General features: G+C 33.7%; 2 protein-coding genes across 4 annotated transcripts in view; one reads left to right on the forward strand and one right to left on the reverse strand.

Annotated features, from left to right (window-relative positions):
- LOC111059666 (pancreatic lipase-related protein 2) overlaps positions 1-16,053 on the reverse strand; it is a 56,409-nt gene extending 40,356 nt beyond the window's left edge. The window contains exons 1-4 of the mRNA XM_039429228.1: positions 15,922-16,053; positions 15,093-15,170; positions 14,442-14,583; positions 12,755-12,929 (exon numbers count right to left, since the gene is read on the reverse strand). Coding sequence (XP_039285162.1) covers positions 12,755-12,929; positions 14,442-14,583; positions 15,093-15,147 — 372 coding nt within the window. The 5' untranslated portion in view covers positions 15,148-15,170; positions 15,922-16,053. The remainder of the gene's footprint in view (positions 1-12,754; positions 12,930-14,441; positions 14,584-15,092; positions 15,171-15,921) is intronic.
- On the forward strand, positions 1,217-8,770 carry LOC111052106. 3 transcript variants are annotated; one of them, XM_039429239.1, is made up of 5 exons: positions 1,228-1,586; positions 2,574-2,703; positions 4,556-4,727; positions 6,920-7,019; positions 8,668-8,770. In XM_039429239.1, the coding sequence occupies exons 3-5, from the start codon at positions 4,565-4,567 to the stop codon at positions 8,729-8,731; spliced, it is 327 nt and encodes a 108-aa protein (XP_039285173.1). In that variant the 5' UTR covers positions 1,228-1,586; positions 2,574-2,703; positions 4,556-4,564; the 3' UTR covers positions 8,732-8,770. The 3 variants fall into 3 exon arrangements, with proteins under 3 accessions (XP_039285183.1, XP_039285173.1, XP_039285176.1); XM_039429249.1 differs by lacking the exon at positions 4,556-4,727 and having other exon boundaries at positions 1,217-1,586; XM_039429242.1 differs by lacking the exons at positions 1,228-1,586; positions 2,574-2,703 and having other exon boundaries at positions 4,232-4,727.
- Positions 16,054-25,997: the final 9,944 nt, after the last annotated feature.

Below are 25,997 nucleotides of genomic sequence, written 5' to 3' on the forward strand. Positions count from 1 at the left end.
CAAACAAAGCCTGTTCATATCTATTGATCTTCATTCTGTCCATGTATATCAATTTCCTGCGCTTGATTTATACCTACATTCACAAAATAGTCATTCAAAGCATTAAGATCTTGATTTACATGTAATTGTGAATTCTTATTTACCCCAATAATTGCTTGATTTATCACAGACCATATCTTCTTAGGGTCACCTTGAGCTTTATTTATTTCTGATTGATAATATAAATCTTTTGCTTTTCTAATTAGATCTACTATTCTATTTCTGTAAGACAGGAATTTCCTTCTCAGCTCCACATTAAATGGTTCATTTTTCAATCTTTTATATAATCTATCTCTTATAGTTATGGACTTTAAAATTATACACATTATAGAATGAAACTCAAATCTTGCATTATATAATAATGTAATATAATCGTGAATTGCATAATATGAAATGTATATTATGGGTATAGAGAAATTCGTCAGAAATCTGATTCTAAGCTGAGAAATGCAAGCATGTTAATGATCACTATTTTTCAACAAGATTAAAATAAAAAATTGGAAATAGATTTTCTGTCTGGGTAGCAAACCTTATCTGTTTCAAATTACACTAAAAGCAACCATTTGTGAGAATCCCTCTCACAAGCCCCAAGCAGCAATTAGATTTTTCTTAAATGAAGGGCAAACCCTTCATTTAAGAAAAATCTAATTGCTGCTTGGGGGTTGTGATAAAATGTTAAATAAGCTTTTTGAGAACTTTTTAATAAAATGTTACAATTTGACATACGCTCTACTAAGGTCTAGGATGTTTTGGTGAAAATGTTTTCAAATCCTCCAAAATTACGCTAGAAATTAACGTAACTTTAATTCAATTAAAATATTAACTGCTTCTTATATTTGATAGAGCTTCTCAATCAGCGATCTATATAGCAGTCCATGGAGCATGTTTCCAGTTTTCTGCTGAAGGATAGAACATGCAACAAAAAATGTTTTGTTTCATGGTCAGGAATTTGCACTACCCTATTCAATTTTCAAACAAAAGGGAAGACAGCTTTTTGACAGTGACATTTTGGGCTGAAAACAGGAATCCAACACTCGCCCTCTAGCAGTCTCCTTCACTCACTCACTCTCTCTCCCTCTAACACACACTTTCTCACACCCACTCTCTCACTCACTCACACTTTCTCTCTCTCTCACTCACACACACATACACAAACGCACATGCACCTACTTTTTACTTTCTATTTTCCAGTCACCACTATATTTCTCCACTATACGTGCTATAGTGTGTCCAACGGCCAACTCCAAGGTACGAAGTGGAGAGGGTATGATGGTTTGGTTTTGAATTTCTGAGACAAGACAAGAGTTCTTCCATTCGAGAATTTCTGTTTGTTAGTTCACTTTTCACTATACGGTTTAAACTTTAAAGTGGATGACATATCGCACAGTGCGCTCCAGTAATCCAGTGAGATAGTTAGTTGTAGTGTATAGGTTTGTTTTAATTATTGAGTTTCTATCTGTTGTTTTTCCTGTTTCCTGTGTTCTTCATTTTTGTCTTCGTTCCTCTTCGTTACTGTGTCTGCTCCTGAGTCTACAGTGTCAGTGCAGGTAAATGAAAACTACAACCATATTTTTTTATTACGGTACCAACTTGATTTATTGTATTGGAAACAAAATTGTTTTGAAAATTCTTATTTGATGTCGTCAGATCCAGTATTGTCAGAAGTTTCAAATAGATTTGGAAATGAAGTCGTCTTTCTTTATAATTTCCTCAATTTTTAAATAATTTACAAATATTGCCCACTTCTTATTTATCTACAAATTATTTGAAATAGTATCAACTCTATTTTTAATGTTGAGTTAGAATGAATCAAAATTTCATGCAATCGCTTTTGATCTTTTACTCAGTCTGATAGCTTATTAAGAAAATACCTATAGTTGAATGAATCCACAGTTATTTTCTCTTCAAAAATGTTCTATGTCTATCCCATTTTATGAAAAATATTCAAATTTTGAACACTAGTTGTTCACTGCTCTTGGGATTTGAATTTGGGATACAATATTCCTGAATAGGACACTCCTTGTTTTTATAATCTTTGATCACTTTGGTAGAGAGTTACTGGGAAGGATATTTTTAATATTCTTTCCAAAGAATGGACATTGATATGTCCAAAGCTCCGCCAATTTATGTAGATGCATGACAATATTATCTTGTATAGGTAGTTATTCCAAATTGATTTTTTTTCATACCATTGTACAGTTCAATAATTTTTTTCTTAGTTTATGTTATATGTAAATTCATCTAAAACTTTGCTGTATTGTAAGCTATTGTATAAGTTTAGTGTAGGCCTATAAGCCAGTATATATTGTAATCTTCATAAATAAAGTAGGCCTAATCAATCAATCAAGCTTCATTTTATGTTATCAGGAAACTCTTGACATTTTCTTTTCCCTTTTAATATTGAATCCCTAATTTCAATCAACTCATTTTTTTAATAGTAATACGGTACCAAAGTTACGAGAAATTTTCTAATTTAATTGCTATCTTTAATTTAAAAAATCATGACCTAATTTCAGTTATTGTTTCTATTACAGCGAAGAAGCGAGTCCAAACAGCAGTGAAATAACAAGAGCTTGCATAGATGAGGAAATATCATCAGATAATCTTTACTTCCATTGAGAGAGATGGTCAATTTCCAGTCAGAATGGGAGGAGAAAATCGTTTGTGAGTAACTCCAGCAATATATAATATTTTATATAATAAATATTTCTTGAATAGAAATAAAAAATGAAAATCTAAGTACACTTTTTTAAAAATTTTTATATACCTACGACATGTTTTGGCCATGATGCCATTATCATGTAATTGAATAGAAAATAGCATTAAATAAATACTATCACAAGCTACTTATTCCTGATCACTTATGCTAGTACATTGATATGATTTTCCAGACTAGGACTGTAAATTTTAAATTTATATTTGCATGATTTTATCAAAAATAGGGTTATTGATGTCCAATTGAATTAAATTTATTATTTTATCTCTTATTAATTTGCCGGCGCATAAATGTGAAATTCGTCTTTAACATTCAGTGCAGGTTTCAGGGCCCCAGTTTTACACTTATATTTCCATGATTAAACAGAGATAAAATAATAAATTCAGTTCAATTGGACATCAATAATCCTTTTTTTATAAAATCATGCAAATTTAACTGGATGGCTCGTTAGAGTAAGTGATAATGAACCGGTCTAATTATCAAGAGAACCCAAGTTCTAATCTCGACCGGGGGCAAAAGTTTTTGACCACAGCACAATCACATAGATATGGTCTTTCAGAGGAGACGATAAGCCGACGGTCTTGACTAACTAAAAAGTAGTCACCTCTCATCATCATCCCTCTCACTCATTACCCACGCACAAGCCTATGAGCTTATGTGGGCATCATCCTCAGTATTATTATTATTATTATCATTATTAAATATAAATTCAAAATTAACAGTTTGAAAAATCATATGAATGTACCAGCTATGATCAGAAATAAGAAGCTTGTAATAGTATCTATTCAATGTTATTTTTTATTCATTTTATTTTATTCAATTACATGATAATGGTATCAAGGTCAAAACATTTCGTAAATAAACAATTTAAAAAAAGGGTACTTAAGGGAGTTTTATTTTTTATTTCTATTTAAGAATAGCCCCAACAAAAAAATATTATATAGGTATTTCTTGATTTATTCATTCAATTAGTTATTTATCCATTTAGTGTATTATCCGATAAGTAGCCTACACCAAAGTCAAAGACGATGTGGTTTACAATCTAGGTACATTATGCTCATGCCTTGTTATACAAAGTGTTTCAGAGGAGTATTTTAAACTTTTAATTCAAAAAAAGGAACGCATCTACCGATACAATTTCCAATGAATAGAAAAGGATCTCTTATCAAATTTATAACTTTTTTCTTCTAGAGACATTATGATGACATGAATCGATTATTTCCAACGCAAAATTTGTTTGGATATTCAACAGAACTGGTAAAATATTTTCAACTTCAATGTTTATTAGAATTCGCAAGGTTTTGGAAGGAATATAACTGAATATTTAATAATAACCTTGTATCTTGAAAGGATAGAACTTGTGTAAAGTTCAATGCTGAGAAAATTTAATGACCATTATTCTTTAAAATTAACTCAAACCGTGGAAATCGTGATTACATGAAGACATAACATTGAATTGTCATACTGTAACTGTATGTTTGGATCTCTTCAACTAATAGGAAAGATAACCCCTATAGTGAGTATAGTTATGAAATTTTCTGTTAATTTGTATTGAACATAGGGAGTCTAAGAGTGCAGGGCCCCCACGCGCGCATTTTACTGCATCATTTTTGGAACGTCATCTGAGAGACATCGTAGATTTCTTTCAGCTTCTTTCCTAGAATAATCTTACTATAAGTTAAACAGAACTGAGCTCCACTCAAAAATAACGTTTTTGCGGAATGAATGTCCTTCATTTCGCAAACCATTTATGACTGATCATTTTACACAGTACTAATAAAATTGTTTTGATTTTTTTAGATAAAGCATATGAGGACAGTGGGGAGCGCTAATATTGGCCAATGTGTCAATAATATCTTGAGAAGATTAATGATTGATGAGCTGGCCATGAAATTCTCATATACTGGCCGTGCATTAAACGGGAACACAAAAACTCCATTTCATGGGAGTGAGATATCGAAATGCATACTGAGTAAGTAGGCTACCGTATTCCTTTATAGTCGAATATATGACATTTTTGGTTATGTAAATATGGATGTTACTTATTTTTATTGTATGTTAATTTATATGTTAGCAAGGCCATATTTACACTGCACTGTAGTAGATGTATTTTCAAACCATATTTGTGCCGTATTTGTTTTTCAAACCATACCTGTAGGTACCTATGTACGAATAAAAACAAACAGAAACTCAAGTACCCATTTTAAAATTAGCATATTTTTCTTATAAATAAAAATATTAGAATATTATTCCTATATTATAGGTACTATTCCTATTTTTCTTAGATTTCTATTTTTATGTATTTTTCAAGAGTAGCCCTAAAGAAAAAAGACTATAGGTATGTTTTTTCCCAGTACGGTAATGCGTTCACAATAGCTTGCTCAAAGTTGCAACCATATTAGTCCAGTCAATATAGACATGAAAAAGGGGGCCTGCTGGCAGTTTATATTCTATTTCTGATTTTTTATAACTATATTTTTTAATACATCAATGAAATTTAAACTTGAACTTTCAGCAGTAAAAACTTAAAAACATTTTGGGACATTATCCATTACCTATCAATATTTGGCAATAAAATAGTTTTGGGCAAAGCCTGCTATTGTTTCCCAATTATATTTATATCATTTGAGATTGTATCCACAAATGGATAAATAAATTCAGAACCAACCAATATTTTCATGATAATATTTTTCTTATAAATAAAAATATTAGAATATTATTTCTATATTATACTATTCCTATTTTTCTTAGATTTCTATTTTTATGTATTATTCAAGAGTAGTCTTGTGCTATAAAGATACAGAGTGGCCCAAAAACCTTGTATTTTTGATTATTTATCCAGTTTTCAGTTATTTCCTACAAATCCAGTACCTAATCGGACAGATAAATTCGTTCTTGCCTTTTTCAGATGATGAAATTCTGAAAAAATGAGACCACTCGGAACTCTTTATCTTTAATAAGAGAACCGTACTGAGTTACAATTTTTCAAAAATGAGTAAAATTTTAAGGGAAAAATCAACTTTGTTGAATTTTAGTTTTTGATTATCAATATCTTCCAATTGTTACCATTCAAATCTATATGAGATAGAGCACTCTACCTGATCTCAGATTGTGGAGCACAAAATCACGACCAGAGAAAATTCGAATTTCTCATTTAAATGGGAACAATTGGATGATATTGATGATCAAAAACTGAAATTCATCAAAATTAATTTCTTCTCAAAATTCTACTCGTTCTTGAAAAATTCAACTCAGTACTCATTGGAGTTGATTTAAATTGCAATTTAAATTTCAAGCACTATATATATAGTGTTTGGTGCCAACCAAAGAAGTAACCTCAGCGGAAGCTGATTTGCAACCATGAAAATTTTATTTTATTTTTACTATGTACCAATAGGTGAATACTGTAAAAGTTGCAATAAAAGGTTTATTTAATTTAATTTATATATATAGTGACTGGACTATTCTGGTAATCACAACACTAAGATTGAAGGTGGCATTCTAGCCGCGGTTAACACTTCTGCCAGTTCACTCATTCGTCAAACTTCTTGTAACATATCCAACATTGAAACTGTACCTTAGAACAAGAACCAATAATTCTAAAATTTGAAATTTTGAGACAAGAGTATTTAAGAAATTAAATCAAAATTATCTATAGCATTGAAATGCTATTTTTTGTCATAAAATTATCTATTAGGCTATAACTAGTTCTACAATTAAGAGCATAACAATAATTCTTATGGTCTATTGTAAGGCTGAACCTATGCTGCTTCTTGCTCATTGATGCGGGGGATCAAGGTTTTGCTAAAATATTTTCATTTTCATACCATACGAGAATGTTATTTTATTAGAATTTTTTTGTGGCAATTTTGCAGTATTTTTGCATCAATAGGATTCTGTGTTTCTCTTGAATAAATTCTGACTTATGATTATATGGGTTGAAGTTTGAAAAAAACCCATTTGTTTACATTTTGAGAGAATTAAAGATGTTGGTAATCTCCAAGAGGTATATTTCATCATGAGTTCAATAATATTGATGCAATTTTTAATTTGCCACCTATTATGTAAAAGAAGGTGATCTAGTAGCCCATTGTTGCTATACTATCACTATGACTGTATATATCAATGTATTGCTATATTATTTCTTATCCAATTTTGTTACAGTTGCTGTTCAAACGTTTTTTGGTGACATTGCAATTGAAGTGAAATATGGATCGTTGGCGTCGAAATGGTTTCAACAAGCCAGAACAAGGTTGTTGAGAAGGTGAGTGAACAATTTTTTATTGTTTGAAATTACAACGTAAATTATTTAGGGGATCATTTCTAACCATGATTTTTTGTTATTGATGAAAAAGTCTGGAATAATCATGAATTAGTGGTCCCAATACATCTGGAAAAATTCCAAATCAGCTACTTGAATCAAAGAAGAATCCATCATTTCGTCCACTTCACCGCTTGCTCCCAATACTCTTTTCCAATTTCTTCTACATGTTTGCTTTTTTGTATCCAATATCTATTCACTGCTATCCAAAGACGGAACCTCCTTCAAACACAGTTTTTCAACAACCTTTGAAATTCAACGATACATATGCACATATACAGAGTGAGTCATATGTATGGAAACCCTTCAATAATTTGGAGACTGTTGTAGATATAATACTGTAACTTCCAGGATAAGTTATTGATAGAATACTCTACCTTTTAATGTACAACTGAGTTCCAACCCCTCATAAGGGGTTTACTTAGGGGTTGTAACTGGAATATTTAAAATGTAAACACCCATTGTGTGGTTAATCATTGTAAAGGTATTATTAAAACAAGAAAGGTGGCATCAATAAGAATGTTCTATGATACTTGTATCCACAATGGCGGCTGATTGAAGTTTTAGTTTTTAAAGAGATGAGGGGTTGTAACTCAAATATTCAAATGTAAACACCCATTGTGTGGTATATAATTTTAAAGGCCTTTTTAAAACAAGAATGATGACATCAATGAAAATGTTCTATGATACTTTTATCAAAAATGGGGGCTGATTTAGTTCTAGTTTTTATAGAAATGATTGATAAAAGTAATAAAACTTAAAACAACACTTTTTCAATGAATAACGAAACACATTGAAAAACTGATTATTTATTTAGTAATCTGTTACATTTAATTTCAAAAGATGCTCGAAATGCTCCCCTTCTCTCGTTTGACAGTGTGCCAAACTGTCATAAATGTAAATGAGATGTCCTTTTGAAGGCCTAAGTCAACCCCTTATGAGGGGTTGAAGTTCATTTATGTATGTCAAAAGGTAGAGTATTTGACCAATAACTTATCCTGAAAGTTACAGTATGTATAACAGACTCCAATTTATAAAAGTTTTTTGCATGATATTTTTGAAATGGCATGGATATCACTCCAAGAACCATATGGTACCTTGCCCTTAAGTTTTTTCGAGGACACGTAGACAAAGCTAGAAGACAAAAATAACTATATCTCAGTAATTTATTATAGGAATTTACAAAATCAGGCATAATTCTCTTGAGAATTGGAAGCTCTGAATTTTACTCATCATACACATTTCCATTGAACCATGATTCAGACAGTAAACTTAAATTTAAAACTTTAATGTAGACATGATACCATTCTAAATTTCTAAGGAAAATGTTCATCCATTAAATAAATATGGTGATTATTTTAAAAAAATTAAATGCCGGATTACATGAAAACTATGGAGGATTCAGAATATACCTTGAAGAATAGAATACCGTGGTTTTGGTAGAACTGATGTATGTATTTTTGGGACACTCTGTATGATTTGATAAGCTACATAATCAGCATTCTGAGAATAGATTACCGAGAAATTTCATATTTTACTCATAATAACCTATTAAGCTATCTCACAAAACTGTACATTTCATATTTTACAGGACCAAGAGCAGAGAGACTACGCCTCATGAAGCTCAAATCGAGGACGATAGCAGTTCAAAGTAAAAATATATAATAAGTTATAAATTAAAAGTTCAATTTTTGCAATATTTAATAAAAATCATTGCATTTTATTGAAAATAATGTTTTCTTATTTACATTTTTCGCTCATAATGATATACTCTGGAATTAAGCTTTAAAGAAAATAAACTAATATAGATATTAATATAAAATATTAATATTTTAATAGATATTCAAAGTAATAATATTGATGTGTTACTCAGATGTATATGAACAGTATTCCATTTGAGGTGTTGCAAGCATAGAGGGCTGTTTGAACTGGAGCAGATTTGATTTAATTAATTCATCAAATGGCGAGTGACTCATGCACTGCTCCCTCTCAGGACAGTCTGCAAGCTGTTATTGGTTAGCAGAGGTCGATCTCGACTCAATAATACAGCTACAGAGACAGTTTATAGACTGCCCTGACAGGAGAGAATGAATAAGTAATTTGCCATTCACAGGAGAATTTTAAGGAATATTTCAATTTGAATAATATTGAAAATATAAAATATATATTAATAATCTGATTCATGGCCAGTGCAATCCAATATCAATGCTTAATCATATTTCAAATTTCATCCAGAATTTGAAATAAATCTGTAATTCTTATTATTCATGATTCAATTATTCTTCCAAACTAATGCTCCAATCTTACTATTACCTTAATACTCTATTTCTATACTCAGTGGACATCCATACATTCTATATATAGAAGAAATCTATACAAAATATATATATTTTATAGTCTTTATATATATATATATATATATATATAATATATATATTATATAATCTATATATTATATAGATTTCATCTATATATAGAATGTATGGATGTCCACTGAGTAAAGAAATAGATTATTAAGGCAATAGTAAGATTGGAGCATTAGTTTGGAAGAATAATTGAATCATGAATAATAAGAATAACAGATTCATTTCAAATTCTGGATGAAATTTAAATTATGATTAAGCATTGATATTGGATTGCACTGGCCTTGAATCAGATTCATGATTCGAAGCTGAAACAAGCTCACTTCAAGAAGGCAGTGTGCCTTGAATCAGGATTGATTCACTCCAAACATACAGCTTGAATCAGACTCTGATTGATCTAGAATCACAATAGAATCGAGCTTGCATTTCGTGAAAGGTGTGCCAGGTGGCCTTGAATGGGGGGATTGCATCCAGCATGCGTTTCAAGCCTGAGTCAAGACTGCATCTCAATCCTGATTCGACCGTGCATCTCGGGCCTGAATCGAGCTCGCAACGCGACCTTGATTTTTGCTCGCAGAACCAGCCTGATTAGAGCCTGCATTTCGAGCTCGAAACTGGCTTGAACGATGTATAAATGGACTCTTGAATTCAACTCATTTCCAGCAAAACGCATGCGAATGAAATCTTGAATCAAGCCCTCATGTTTGACAAAAAGAGCTTGTTTTGATTTCGATTCAAGTTGATTTTGCTGATTGGGTTGTATTAGGGCAATACATTTTTGTAAGCAGTACAATGTTAAGATATAGCATTCATAGCAGGAGTATAGTTTGATTAATAAATTAAGTTTGTACAGGAGTGAAATAAATACAATGAATTTGTTTTCTTCTTATCATTACACAACATAAGGTGATAACTATCGCTAAGATAAGTTAAGAATCATGCGCCTGTTACTCCCGTTGGAAGGGTGACCGCTTGAGCCAACTCTTAGGAATACGATTCATGAGTTGTGAAATCGCTTCTCGGTAGCTCGGAACCCACCTAAAGCTGTAGGTTCCTTCATCTCTCATTATCATCCGCCTCATTACCCACGCACAAGCCCAGAGCTCATTTGGGCATCACCCTCAGCCAAAAAAAAATTCTTATAAAATATCATATAGATAGACAGTGTTTACAAACGAGTGAATTGCATTAGCTCAATCATGATATTCGTTACAACATAAGGCAGGGAAAGTAGGGACTGCAATTTCAACTTTTGAACCTTTTTATATTTCTACTCTTTGACGACTAGAACTTTTTGTTGATTGGTTTTCGAAAGAGATTTAAAAACTCAGAAAAATACTAGAAAACGCTGAAAACCCACAAATTTTGGGGCGTATCTTTGGCATAATTAAGGAGTTCTCTAAAAAACAACGTCTTCACCCTAGCTGAATTTCTGTACCAAATTTTTTCATTTTCTGTCAGTGAGTTCTTGAAAAATCTGAAAAGCACAGGAAAAACGCTGGGGAACGCTTGGAAAATGTTGTAAGAGTGCCTATATCAGGCGTATCTTTGGCGAAATATCAAAGACCTGTGAAGACAAAATGTCTAGACTCTGACTGATACCAAATTTGAATTTTTTCTCTCGAATATAATTTTTGAAAAATGCGAGAAAACGCTAGAAAATCTCAGTCCTGATTGCAGTAATTCTGTAGTTCTCTCAAGCTATTCTCGAACTTCCCTGTGCTCCATCTAAGACAGTAATTTATTAAAACAATTCTCACATATATAAGGAAACATGAAATAAACCTATTTGCTAATATACAACACAATTACCAAACACGACTCAGGAACAGTCATGGATATTCAACACCTAGATTAATGCATGGAATAGAACTCAAATCACCATACTATATGGCATATGACATATCGTCATCAGGGAGGCTGAGGATTGCAGCGACGTGGTGTATAAAAGTAGGTTGGTCGGGTGGCTTTTTGGCATAGGCTGGATAGAAAATGAGGAACTGCTCCATTCACCGTACATCTAGTATAACTTACCAGCTCAATTTAATTAAAATATTACTTTTTCGCTTCATTGATGGTCTTGGGTACCCTTGCTCTCCAACTGTAGGTATGTTCAGTTGGCCCTTTAGAGGCGCACTAAGAAATCTTTTGGCAATATTTTAACTCTAAGGGTGGTTATTAAGGGTTTAAAGTTCGTCTTTTAGCATGTATATTCTTCTCACAATAATTATAATTGAAAAAAGACCATACCATATGTTAATATAGAACTATAATCTAGAGAGAGTACCTCTTCGATACAGTTGTTAACTGGTAACTAAATTAATAATTTTGTCAGGTTGGCATTAAGTTGAGTTGACTTTGTTAGGTTGGCACCAAGTTGAAGATTGAAATGTATCTATCGCGGAAAAATTGATTGGGCACTGCTACTTCAATCAGAGCTATTCCTGGGAATATTTTATTACTAGCCGTCAGGCTCGCTTCGTTCGCCATATCCGTTCAGCCAGACGTTTAGTCTGGACCCCCGACTGGATCGTCCTAACATATGATAAAAATGCTCAAATGAAAAATGCAGGCGAGCGAAGCGAGCCTGCTGATCTCATTCTTGGATGATCCAGTCGGGGGTCCAGGGGGTGGAGCCCCCTGGCTAGACGGATATGGCGAGCGAAGTGAGCCTGACGGCTAATAAAACATAAAGTTAATAGTACATAGCACAGATAAAGACACATGTTAAACTATTTTCATGCAAGAACTCTACCCCATTCACAGACGTATAGTCTGTGAATATAGAATTCTTGGGGTAATGCCACGCCATCTGTACACTAACATTAATGTAATAATGTACCATTTTCTTTTTAAATAGATGTTTTTCATTCATAATTGAAATTATGTGATTTTACATTTTCTTTGTAATGCAATGTGGAAAATAAATTGATTTGATAAAGTTCAAATATTTGGAATCTTCATGGAATTGTAGTTTTGATTTTTCAATTGGAGACAGCTCTTTTTGGATAGACTTTTTTCGTTGTGTAAACTTTGAATCACAAATTGAATAAATTTGTTCCATTAATAGATTTAGAATCTATTGATTGATAAGAATGTGAATGAGCTGATAAACATCCTTGGTAAATTCATAATCTTAATGAATATTGCAAATTATTCGGTTCATTAGTGCATATATGATGATGATGGGTCAATCGTTTCTATAGTTCCGTCAGAATTTCCTATCCCGTACTGTATAAGCCAATTCCTCCCTTTATAATATTATACTGAAGATTACTCAATTATAATAGGATAATTAATTTGAATATTTGTTACCTTTTTAAGTAGTTCGTTCTTCATAATTCTCAACCAATCTGCTTTCCTTTTATCAATGAATCCATGTATGATGAAAAACGTCTTGTTACGGCTCGCGTCAAAATCACTGTCCTTGAAATAAATATTTCCCCTAAGATACACCAGATCACGGTTTTCAATTCTAAGCCCAGTATTTCTGTAAATGATAATATTATAGAAATTAGATATCCCATCTATAAAACCTCTCATAAGCTGAGACCTTGAGAACAATGAAGCTAAGAATGCTGCTGTTTAACCAGTCAATCGCAGTGAGCGTGAATAGATTATGGGTAACCCTACCTAAAAAAATAAGATATCTACAATGAGTTTTAAAACCAGTTACAGATAGAGAAAAAAATATATTCACCATGATTTCATATTCCACTCAAGATTCTTGATTATTCAACTTATTTGGCCTATTTGTCAGATCAATGTCAAGAGTGAATTCACAACTTTGATTGGGTTATAGGAGCTTCGGGATCAATATTTTTTAGGACCAATACCTTTGTGGACACAAAAGGCTCCGACGAACAAAGGTTGGATCTTCGCTGTTAGAAACAGGTGGGTTGGACATTGTCCTCCAACGCAAAGGCGTTGAACACATTGAATTGGCGAGTCAGTTGCAGGCCTATGCAACTATTAATGAATATTTATTCAATCAATTAATAAAATAATTTTTATTGACCAAAAAAACAAAGCATTAAAAACAGCTTTCAATATCCATCCAAACCGAAACAATATTCATATATTTAATAATTCAGATTTCAAATTCAAATTATTATTTCCGTTACTCGATCAAGGAAATATGGAATTCTTGTTTTCATTTAATTCTGGCTCCTAGTATTTCGGAAAACTCCAGATTTTGAGGAGAAAGAGGAAAGAAGAGTAAATTCATCAACAAGTGGTTTCACTGAAACCAAATGGTCGAATGCAAGGCAAATTGTTATCGGGTGTACTTGGGAATATATTTGGGATAGATCAGTCGACCTGGTCTCAGGCTGTAAGAGAACAAAATTAAGCTCAAAGGGATTCCGAATCATAAACTGTCTTTCTGTTGAATAATTCTCAACCTACCGGTATTGTAATATTTCCATTGATGCTCTTTTTTTTACTACACTATGGAATTGATTGATATTTTAATAAATAATATTATTTCTCTGTAGATTGATAGGCACTTATCGCTCTTTTTCTACAAATGGGTGAAATTTATAATGGTAAATTATTCAAAAGATCCTTGTCTTGTATGTATGTGCGAGCTTGCACTCAATCATCTACATTAAGTCATACTTAAATTTCTAAATCACTCTTCTTCCTAACTCTTTCTCCTACTAAATCTCCAACTATATCAAGTTATAAATTGAATAATCTTACTTATAACACTTTGGATCTGACTCCTATTCGCGGACAAGGTTCAGTAAAATACTGTACTTTTTGTGAATAGTGTCTTGTTGACTTGTAACTTGTCGTTTTATACTTCTGTGAATATCTTGTATGAATTTCGAGTGAATAAAATTGATTTGATTTGATAAATCTAGATAGTCAAAATCTGGAGATACAGTTGATTGAAAACAAAAATTCCTCCAAATTTAGATTTTTGGAAAATTGTAACTCTCAATTTATAAATAGCTTTTGATTCAAAGTTGAAGAAATGAAATAATCATCGAATTACCTGGCGAAGAAGGTGACAGTGACATCAACATCCCTTGGAGACTGTGGTGGAGGGATGAACCACCGTTCTCTTATTGATATTGTCCTCCACGGGTGTCCAGTTGGAAAGCAGCCCACATCATTGTAACACACCTTTTGCCACACTGAGAAGCAAATCAAATATTAGACTTGAAAAGAAACTTCATAATTCATCTATTGTCTACTAAGGTTGATTCTATTTACAGAATTTTCCATCTACGATGTAGCCTATCGCTTCAATTTATTAACTACAATAAAACATTTACACTTTTTGTGCAAGGTGCCAACAGAACACCAAACAACTATTATATTGTACCAAAGCTAATTGAGAAGTTGACTAACGTTCTGTCTACTAACGTTGGTATTGTACAGTATAAAAAGTATAAGCTAAATTTTCTCGAGTTGAAACATAGACCTCATTACACGCTCGATCGAAAAGTAATTGCAACAGAATGATGAATAATATAGTAAGATCCTCCAGGTTGTAATCAGTGGTCAGAAATTATTGACAAAAATACTGTCTTGGAAATTGAAGTTTGAATAGTACAATTCATGAATGTTGAAGTTAAAATAAAAATTCAATGAAAATATCAATAAATAAAAAATGTTCATTCATTTTCAGTAATCTACTTACATATACTAGGCAATATACTTGCTGTAAAGCAAGCGAGCATTCCAAGACAATGCATGACTGCTAGGTGGATGAGAAATTCTAGACGAAAGCAAATAAAAACATCTTCATTAGGTTTACAAAATTGGAGTGCAAAATCGAATAAATGAGCCAATGACAGTGTATGATCATTTTTCTTTTTCTATTTGAATATTAGCTGCAGTGCGAAAATGGTCAACAAATATCATTGTATTCGTACATGCCTTACATACTAATTCATTTCAATGGTTCAATTAATAATACTTGAATTTTTCTCAGTCGTATTTCCATTATTTCAACCAATCTTTTCACTTGGAATAAGACAGTAAAAAAACTGATGAAGTACGTTAGTACGTTCATACTGAATGGTTCTACAATCTGTTATTATAATAGATATCTAATATTCTATTTTATCTATAAAAAAGTGATTTGTGTTATTATTTTGTCAATTATTGAAATAATTATTGATGAGTGAAAATAAGAATTGCAGTATCCACTCTCTTATCTGGGATGAATACTTCTTGATACTTCTGAATTGATTAATTCAGCATATTATGAATGTAGGAATTCACAAGTGAATATTGCACTCATTGTAAACGCACTATACATAACATAACTAAAATAGTAACTTCGTTCTTGAACAATTGAATTGAAACTTGGAAAATCAAATAATGCAAGCCATTTTACATTCCATACAGAAAAATAAGTAGAAAATAGTAATTCTATAATTTATCTCATATAAACTATTTTAACAATAGCTGATAAAAAAATGAGAAATCGAATTAACATTTTCTACTCATAAATTGACACTTACCACCGCACCACCAAGTATTCTGTCCCTTCAAGAGACAGCAGCGTGATGCCAAGCATGTGGTCCGTTATTTAACTTCCAACCGTTTTCTCATATAAGCAATTTTTGGCTTCCCCCACCATTATTCAAGATTAACATACATCATGTTCATGTTTTAGCTGCATTTTAACAGCATTGTTGCTACCCAAGCAGTAAATAATCAGTTATCTGAGGATACTGTGGACTACTATCAAAAGTAATTTTGAATCAGATCCAATTCACTAAACATTAATTTAATAATTATGTGATTATTGAATATAATAATTTCCAGAGGCATATTTTCACAGGCAAACTTATAAATATTTGAGGACATTTTCAAATTTAAAAAACAATTTTGAGAGTCTCTGAGAGAGATAAATCATAGCTTGAAGTGAAAAGGAAGGATGAATTTATGAAATTCATTCAGGTTACATTATTATTTATATTCTTATTTTTTGCAGAAAACTATGTTTCTCTTCAATCGGACGAGAAAGATTCCTGATCTTATAGACGTTCTCCTAAAAAGAAATAGAACCTGATAACTGGCGTAGTCATGAAGCACTTGCAAAGGAATGCACTTATCAAATTGGCAAACATTATTGACCGAGCAAAGTGAGGTCTAAGATTCAAGTCGACGGTTTTGCATTTCTCTTTATGTTTTCATGTTTATATGTCTATATTTATGTTCCGCATTTACAGTGAAACGCGGCAATAGATTCTCATGAAATTTGACAGTTATGTTCCTTTTTGAATTTCACGTCGACGTATATAAAAGGTTTTTCGAAATTTAGCATTTCAAGGATAATACAAAAGGAAAAGGAACCTCCGCCAATATTACCGTGAAAATCAGACTAGGCTATAGAATTATTTATCATAAATCAGCTGTCGAGTTGATTATTAATTGCATGCAATTGATATCTCAATGTAACTTGATAGAAAAATCAGGTGTTGTGTGGACTATTAATTGCATGCCTCATCGCATGCAACTTCTATGTAGTTCTAAACGCACAATTAATTGATTCCATGCAATGACGCATGCAATTGATATCTAAAATAATAACAGTGTTGTCTCTCGACCTTTCTCTGCTTCCAACTCGGGTTGACCTGTTGCCAGTATGTCTTGAGGAATATCAGCTTTTGATGTCATCATTTCTGACACACCAACCCCAACAGCCATTAGCCGTTTTCACACCGATATCTCGCCGACACGACATAGAGACATGATTTACCCTGATGGACAGTATAAGAGAAGGCTGTGGTTTATAACTGCGGGAGGTCTACTGTTAACAGAACTACTAGTAATATATTATTTACTTATCTAGCAGACTCTGGCCACAATATGTCACGTCGCATATTTATATTATGCAACTAGCCTAAAGCTAGGCTAGGCTACAGTACACTAAATCAGTTATAGTTACTGTAGGCTTGGCGCATATAGAGTGCAAAATTGCTCGTGTAACACATGTATTTCACGTGTTCCATGATCAGAACACACAAAGAATCAGGAAAACACATGGAAGAAAGAATCAGGTGAAGAGAAATTGCAGACAAACGCACACAGCGACAGACAGGTCGTATGCGGAAAGATGGAGAAAAAATCCTGGTCAGATTTTCGGATCCTTCAACGCACACAGACGTCCATCTATCCGCGTTTTGTCTGCTCACGACTGCATGCAGATCTGAGAAAGCTAGATGCGACACTCTCGTTCAGTCCGCACCTTGAGAATAAACTGGAAAGTGAGCCTTGTGTTGCGGGTTGCCTATGTCCTACCATGCAGGTGCAAGTTTTTTAAAGGATGGTGTGGAGCCCCTTATAGTTTCATAGGTGGGAAACCCAGATAAGTTGATGATGCTTATCAATGACTATTCATATCATTGTTGAAAAGAATTATGCTAGAGAATTTTCACTTTAGAGAATCGTCGTAGATAAGTTATAATACTCTGCAGATTATTACAGAATATGATACCCGTATTGAGATAATTGAGAGGTGAATACTAGAATCATAGAATCACAGTTTAAACATTGATGTAGGATCAGACATTATCACACATCGAAAAATTCAATGTAGAAGATTAAATAAGACTGCTCTCATGAAATTTATAAATAATTCATCGGGAAGCCTGATGAGTAACATTGATTTAGACATTCTTTGTTCACATTCAGGGCAGCAAAATATGTGATAAAGCTCTTGATATGAAAAACATTAATGGCTAGTGCATTGATTACCAATTGAAAACTATAAACTCAGCTTGGTTTGATAATGACAAAAAGAGCAGACGAGTTTAAAATTTGATTTATCTTTTGCACTCACTTATGTTCAATTGTTTTATATCAACATTTTGATGTGAGTTGTCAAAACAAAAATGCACTAATCAACAAGATTCCATTTTTGACAATGATGCTCCTCACATTTCCACTATTCATCGTTGGTCTGATGTGATGAACCTTGAGAAGGTTATCCTAAATCTGCTCAGCCACTGTGCCACAACCATTCATTCCGTAGGCTATTTTGAGAATGATTTGTTGATGAAAGATCACAATGTAGTATAACGCGAGACTCAGGTATTCTTTGTTCACGTTGGATCCTATTTTCTGACAATAAATTAATGTCTTAGAGAAACGTGTGAATTGTTGCAAAAATTGTCGATGGATTTGATGAAGGTAAAAGGAGCTTAGTTTTAAATAGCCTCATGAGTCATCAATCTTTATATATAAACTGGGAAAGAAACAGCATATTATATATATTTAACGCTGGTATTGCTACTTGTCTGGGGTTGATAAAACTCCAGGTCATGAAGCAGCTTTTCATTCAAACTTTTATAAATAATATAAATGAAGGTGAAACCTGAAGATGGTGTAGAACACCGGAACTAGTTGTTATATTTTGTATTCTTGATCAATTGTTATATCAATTGCAAAAAAAGTACTATAGTTCTATTTTTCAAATAGTATAACTGATTAGTAATATTTTGTGTAGTGAGAAGTTGATATTGTAGTAATTATTCATATTGAATGAAAAAGACTAAGAAATTGTCAAAAAACACAGATTTATTGATACTTAGAAATCTGAGAAATCTTAGAAACTTTCTAAGTATCAATAAATCTGTGGTTTTTGACAATTTCTTAGTCTTTTTCATTCAATTTGATATAGTAATGGTTCCTAATAGGTGGTTTGCAAACGCCTTGGAATTGGTCCACCGTTGGCCCTCTCTTAATAATAGTTCTTCACTGAAATTGATCAACTTAATTAATCAGGAAAGATTAAAATTTTTCCAGGTTTTCCTTAAATCCCGGTTGAAATGTTTCGGTCCAAACTCAGTCCGATCCGTACAGCTCTCTTCACATTACAGTAAAATGAGCGCATAGCCTAATGAGGCCCTCTCACACAAGCCATTATTAGTCACTCCTAGCCAGCCACTAGAGTGGTTGCTAGCCAGCATTCATAGCGAACAGACGTATTTCGATAGAGCTCTGCTATCTTGTCTAGATAAACCGTTACAGTATGATTGCAGTTGAACAATACCGGGCGTGCATAGGGCTATTTACAGTTTCACTAGTGATTCGTAATAAAAATTCGATAGTGCCATACAGAATAAACGCAAATGGATTTAGTAAAATGTTCGCGAAAGGTGTTATTTTAATGTTACTACTGATAGGAGGAATCGAACAAAACCCAGGACCATCAGACACAGTGCACAGTATTGAAGATATAAGTGAGAAACTGGATCGCATGGAACAGCTTCTGAAACATATACCAAACATAAATACCTCATTAACACTGCTACAACAGGGGGTGACTGGAATGACAACTGAAATTGAAGGCTTGAAAGAGGCATACCGCAAACTAAAAGAACATAGTAAATCTCACGTTACAAGTGGGCCGTCTTGAAGGCTTTTCCCGTCGCTCCAACTTCATATTTTTCGGAATAGAAGAGAAACGAGGCGAAACTATGGACTTCATCAGGCAGATTGTCAACCAGGAAATGCGAACTCATCTGGACGCAAATGACGTTGAACGAGCGCACCGACTGGGCAAACGGCGTAACACTAATCGACCTATCATTGTCAAATTCCTATACTATAAAAAGAAGATTGAGGTTCTCAGAGCTGGTCCACGACTGAGGGGCTCGCAAATTAGGGTGGAAGAGGACTACACTCGTCGAATAAAATGTGCTCGAGAAGAATTGAAATCCTAAATGTTCTCGGCTCGAAAGGAGGGTCATTTTGCAGAGTTGCGCTATAAAAAACTCGTAGTAAACGGTCTAAGTTATACAGCCGAAGAGTCCAACACAGCAGCTGGAGGGCGCAGCGACCGCAGCCACACCAGAAAAATATACTTGAAAGCTTGAAGCGACTTGTGAATGAGTGGAAACGCGCGGTTGAAGTGACGGCGGTCCGACCGACTATGATGCTATTCAACGCGAGGAGAGTGTGTTCACGGAGGCAACTTCATCAGGCAGAAAAAAGGCAGGCAAAAACCAATTCAAGAAAGGTGACATACGCGGCTGGATGGCTGAAGGTGCGATTACCAGGAGTAGGACCAGAGATAGACGTTCAAATAGTAACACGGTATAGGATGAGGCTCAGGCAGATAGTAATCAAAATAGCGGTTTATCGCGTGCGCGAGGAGGTGAGTTAAACAAAAACCAAACTTTAAATTTCAAGAACTTTAGCCGGATTTATAAGGGGGCAATAGGACTAAGTGCAACTGGACTAAATCATAGTGATAAGTCCTTTAAAATAATGTTTTGGAATTGCCAGGGTATATCTAACTATTTTAATCTAGATTCAGAACAAAAAGATTCACTGCACCAATTCTCAATAGTTTGTATGTGTGGGACATGGATGCAGTGTGAGGATGACTCTTTAAGAATTAACGGATTCAAATGTTTATCAGAGAAAGCAGTTAGAACAGTTGATAGAGGAAGAGCTAGTGGTGGTTTATTAATGTTAATAAAAGATGAATTGATAGTAGATGTGATGGAATCCAAAAAGGAATTGATAATTGCTAGCGTTAAGGTAAACAGAGAGGAATTTTTATCATTGCAGTTATATTTTACACCAGATAAGATAAAGAATGTCTCGATTCTCTTTCAGAATTATTCGAAAAGTGGAAAGCGTTGTTGATAAATAGCAAAGTCATAGTGGGGGGTGATTTCAATGTAAGAGTGGGAGAACTAAACAATGACGTTTCTTATCCTATCGTCGGTTCCTCTTTATCAACAGAGAGAGAGAGACATGCGACAAACTTTTAGGCAGACACAGCCGTAGACTAGTTGAGATAATGGAGAGTAATATGTTTACCCTGATTAACGGTAGATCGGTCAGCGACGTCCAGCAAAGTACACGTTCCATAACATTAGAGGTAGTAGTGTAATTGATCTGATATGGGTTAACATGAACATGATTGGATACATTGGGGATATGTGGGTGTCCAACTTTGTTCTTACTTCCGACCACCTTCCAATAGTTTTAGATTTACCTCCTTATCAGGCGCATGATGGGCAAATAGAGGGATTGGAGAAAAAGTTTATAATATGGCGTGAAAACAAAAAAGTAGATTTCCACAATAATATAATAGCACTGTACAACCCGTTAGATTGGGAAGAATTGAATGTAGGCTTTATTCTGATATAATAACAAATACAATATACTCAGCAGCTGAGAGTAGTAATATGATAAGAACAAAAATAATAGTCACTTTCAGTTCAAGAACAAAGTATGGTTTGATATGCAATGTAACAAGAGTGGAAGGAAATTGCGTGCCCTATAATTATTATAGGAGAACGAAAAAACATAACTTCGAGACTAGTTTCTTAGTAGAATATCTACTGAGGAAAATAGAACACAAAGATTTGTTAACCATAAGAAAATCCAATATTACGACGAATTAAAAAGAAAACTCACTGGAGTAAAAATAAGCGAGGATTTCTGGGAAGCAGCAAACTTTTTCAGGGGGAAACAATATAATGATAATAAGATTTTCTTAACACGTTGGGTAGAGTTCCTAACAAAAGATATCGAATTGATAGGAATGATTCTTTAGAGGACGTTAGTCACCTATTTCAAGACGCCCTTTCCCCCTTTCTCGATAGAGGATTTGATAAATGCGAATTAATGAAAGCGCTTAAGATGGCAAAAAAAAAGAAAAGCTCCAGGAAATGATGGAATAGGTTATGAATTATACAAGGCCCTACCCATGGCTTGGATGGATACTCAGTTGATGTTCTACAATAGAATTTTCTGTGAAGAGATCATCCATTCTAAATGGACAAAAGTTAAAATGTTCTTCTTGTACAAAAAAGGAGATAGACTGAACCCGAAGAATTATAGATGCTTAGCGTTGATCAATAGTACTTTGAAACTATTTACGTTTATGTTAGAACAGAGATTGACATTATGGGCAGAGAGTGGAAATGTTCTACCCGAGTGCCAAAATGGATTTCGCAGAAGTCGCGCTTGCTCAGATAACATTTTTACCCTTCAATCACTCATATACTGCCAGGTGCATGCAAGAAACAAGAAGTTATATGCTTTATACTTGATGTTGCTTCTGCGTTTGATTCTGTACCCCATTCGCTTTTGTGGTATGAGTTAGGGAAACTGGGGGTCAGTTCAAAGTTATTGAGAATATTAAGTTGTATTTACACTTCAGCCGCGACTATCATAGACAAGGGCAGTCAACAATCCGATAAAGCCAATATCGGTCACAAGAGGCATTTTGCAGGGGGATTCTGTCAGTCCGCTTCTCTTTTCTCTCTATTTACATGACAATGATGATTTTTCAGAAAAAGATATTTAAATGGGATTAGAATGAGCGAAAGGGATGACATTCTCATGCTGCTCTTTGCAGACGATATTGTTATTTTGGCTGATTGCAAATTTGATTTGAGAAATGAACTGAAAAGTCTTGCAGAGTATTTCGAGTACAAAAAGCTATCAGTTAATATAGATAGGACAAAAATAGTGCCTTCCCACGAAAGAGGATTAAAGAGAAATTTGTCATTCTGGCTAGGAGAAAGTAAAATAGAAATAGTCAAGCAGTACAATTACTTGGGAGTTATTTTCAGTAAAGATGGAAAGTTTTGGCAGCATAGCAGATCACTAAAATTTTATGATCTGCTATGCTGCCAAAACTTAATCTAAAAAATCAAATCAACTGGAGAATCAGTGATGAATATTCTCAGAAAAGCAAAGTCAAGGATAGTAAGCGAAGCAAAGTATGGGATAGTAAGATGAAACTTTATGATTATGTCGTTCTACCCGGCTCGGAAGTATGGGGGTTCCACAACCTTGAAGTATTGGAGAGGACTCAATTACAATTCTTAAAAAATCTATTCTTTTTGAGCCAATGCACGCCGAGTTGGGGAGTACGTTTAGAAACAAATAGAATCAAACTAAACTTTGATGTACTTTGTAGAGGCCTGCAATTTCTTAGAGGAGTGCTGTCTATGCCTAACAATAGGTACCCTTCTATTTGTTCAAATACACTGGTAAGCTTGGAAGCAGATGAGTCAACGGAGGCAGCTAATACATCGGATAACTGGTTGGTTCAGATAAAAAGACATATAGCTTTGTCCGGGTATCAGTTGGAAATAGCGAATGAGTTTTTTATTGATGGGATACTTCTAGACTCTCTGACAGATATTTTGGAGGGGTATGCAGGAGTTCTATTTCTTGAAGATCAAAGATTGGCGTTGGATTCAGCAACCTGTCCCCTTTATAGAAAAAATAAATTCTCTTTAAAATCTAGGAGAGCAGCTTAGGATGATTATACCATTTGCAAAAACTAGAATTATAACCCAGCTGCGACTAGCATCGTACAAGGGAGTATACCTATTTAAGAATGGAGGAGTTTGGATTAACTCTACTAGAAACTGCCCTATTTGTAATTACGGGGAATTAGAATCTCTAGAAATTTTTTTGTTGCGCTGTCCCAAGTATAGAGGATGTAGAATTCAACTTTTGGATATATATTGTCGTAATATAGTGAATAATGAGCACAGATTAATGGTATTACTGTCGAATCTGACGGAGGAAGAAATAAACAGAGTCTTCATCTATTTGGTTAAAGCATTAGAAATAAGACGAATGATTTGTGATCTTGTTTGAGAGTGATCAGATGCTATTTAATGATTATCATAGGAAATATTATATTATAACACTAGCCGTCAGGCTCGCTTCGCTCGCCATATCCGTCTAGCAAGGGGGCTCCGCCCCCCGGACCCCCAACTGGATCATCCAAGAATGAGATCAGCAGGCTCGCTTCGCTCGCCTGCATTTTTCATTTGAGCATTTTTATCATATGTTAGGAGGAACCAGTCGGGGATGCAGACTGAACGTCTGGCTAAATGGATATGGCGAGCGAAGCGAGCCGGACGGCTAGTAATATAATATTCCCAGGGATAGCTCTGATTGAAGTAGCAGTGCCCAATCAATTTTTCCGCGATAAATGCATTTCAATCTTCTACTTGATGCCAACCTAAGAAAGTCAACTCAACTTAATGCCAACCTGACAAAATTATTAATTTAGTTACCAGTTAACAATTGTCTCGAAGAGGTACTCTCTCTAGATTATAGTTCTATATTAACATAATTATGGTATGGACATTTTTCAATTATAATTAAGAGAATAGGAAGAATATACATGCCAAAAGACGAACTTTAAACCCTTAAAAACCATCCTTAGAGTTAAAATATTGCCAAAAGATTTCATAGTGAGCCTCTAAAGGGCCAACTGAACATACCTACCAAATTTGAACGTTTTTGGTCCGGTAGATTTTTAGTTCTGCGAGTGAGTGAGTCAGTCAGTCAGTCAGTGAGTGAGTGCCATTTTGCTGCTATATAATAGTTTTACCATCAAAATTGTGTAATATTATTGTTTATTACATATTGTTATGTAGAGAGTTTATTTTTCTACTATGTATGTTGGCTCAACTCTATTTGTATGATTAATGTGAACAAATAAATTTATTATTATCATTATTATTATTATTATTATTGTCTGGGGGTACCAGGACGAAGGGAAAAGAATAAAAAGATTATTGTTAGTCACTCCTGATTCCTGACTCCTATTCCCAATATTTCCTGGTTGCAGAGTTGTCTGCAATCAATTAAGGGGGCCTTGCTCCCTCTTCTATTCTCTTATTTCTCTGTCTGCTCTCAAATTCTCCATTTAATTGAATTTTTTTTCTTCATTGTCTACTATTGAACTACTCATCAATATATATTCTCTCTTCACACTCACTTTTTGAAGTACATCTCACATTCTCACCTGAGAGTGGTTCAAACTGTCGAACACAAACACATCTCCTAGAATTCATCATGACAAAAATTGCAGTACAGATCAGTTCTTGTTTTATACAGTTGATCTCGATATTTTGAAATTCAAGGGACCACAATCAAAGTTAAATTTGACGAGAATTCGATCAGTCTTTGAGTCAAAGTTTTCGTGAGAGATTCTATGTCCCAATTTTTCAAAGTTGTGATTCGTCTGTTGTAATGTCGCATACCGGAGTACTTCGTTCCTCTCTTATAATACGCTGATAATTATGTGTCTAGAAAAGTACAGTTCTTTTGTCTTTTTTCTGTAGGGCTACTTTTAATATGAATAAAAATAAAAATCTAAGTAGCTTGTCAACTATAAATCACAAAACATGTCGTGATGAAATAATTTAATTATTTAATTATGAGTAGAATACTCAGATTTATATTTTTATTTATACAGTACTTTTGTATAATGAGGACTTTTGGCGAGTATCATATTCATGTTGGGCTATGTTCGAATAGAATTCATTTTTGACCACAAACAAAACTTTTAAAATTTACTGCTCAAGAATTATTGAATAGATTAAAAGTTGTCGAGTGTTGTACCTGCACGGTACAATCAATGATCCAATTCCTACCAGATCCCTTTCCAATAATGATCCATAATAATAATTGTAAACCGTCTGTTTCAACACATCATCTTAATGAGCTTCACACTCAGAATATTGATATTCTATGAAAATTTAACAGTACACCCGTAATGCTTATTATTATAAGATATTGAAAGAAAAGG

This window comes from Nilaparvata lugens, chromosome 1 (genome assembly GCF_014356525.2).
Source record: "Nilaparvata lugens isolate BPH chromosome 1, ASM1435652v1, whole genome shotgun sequence".
Taxonomy (NCBI): Eukaryota; Metazoa; Arthropoda; class Insecta; order Hemiptera; family Delphacidae; genus Nilaparvata; species Nilaparvata lugens.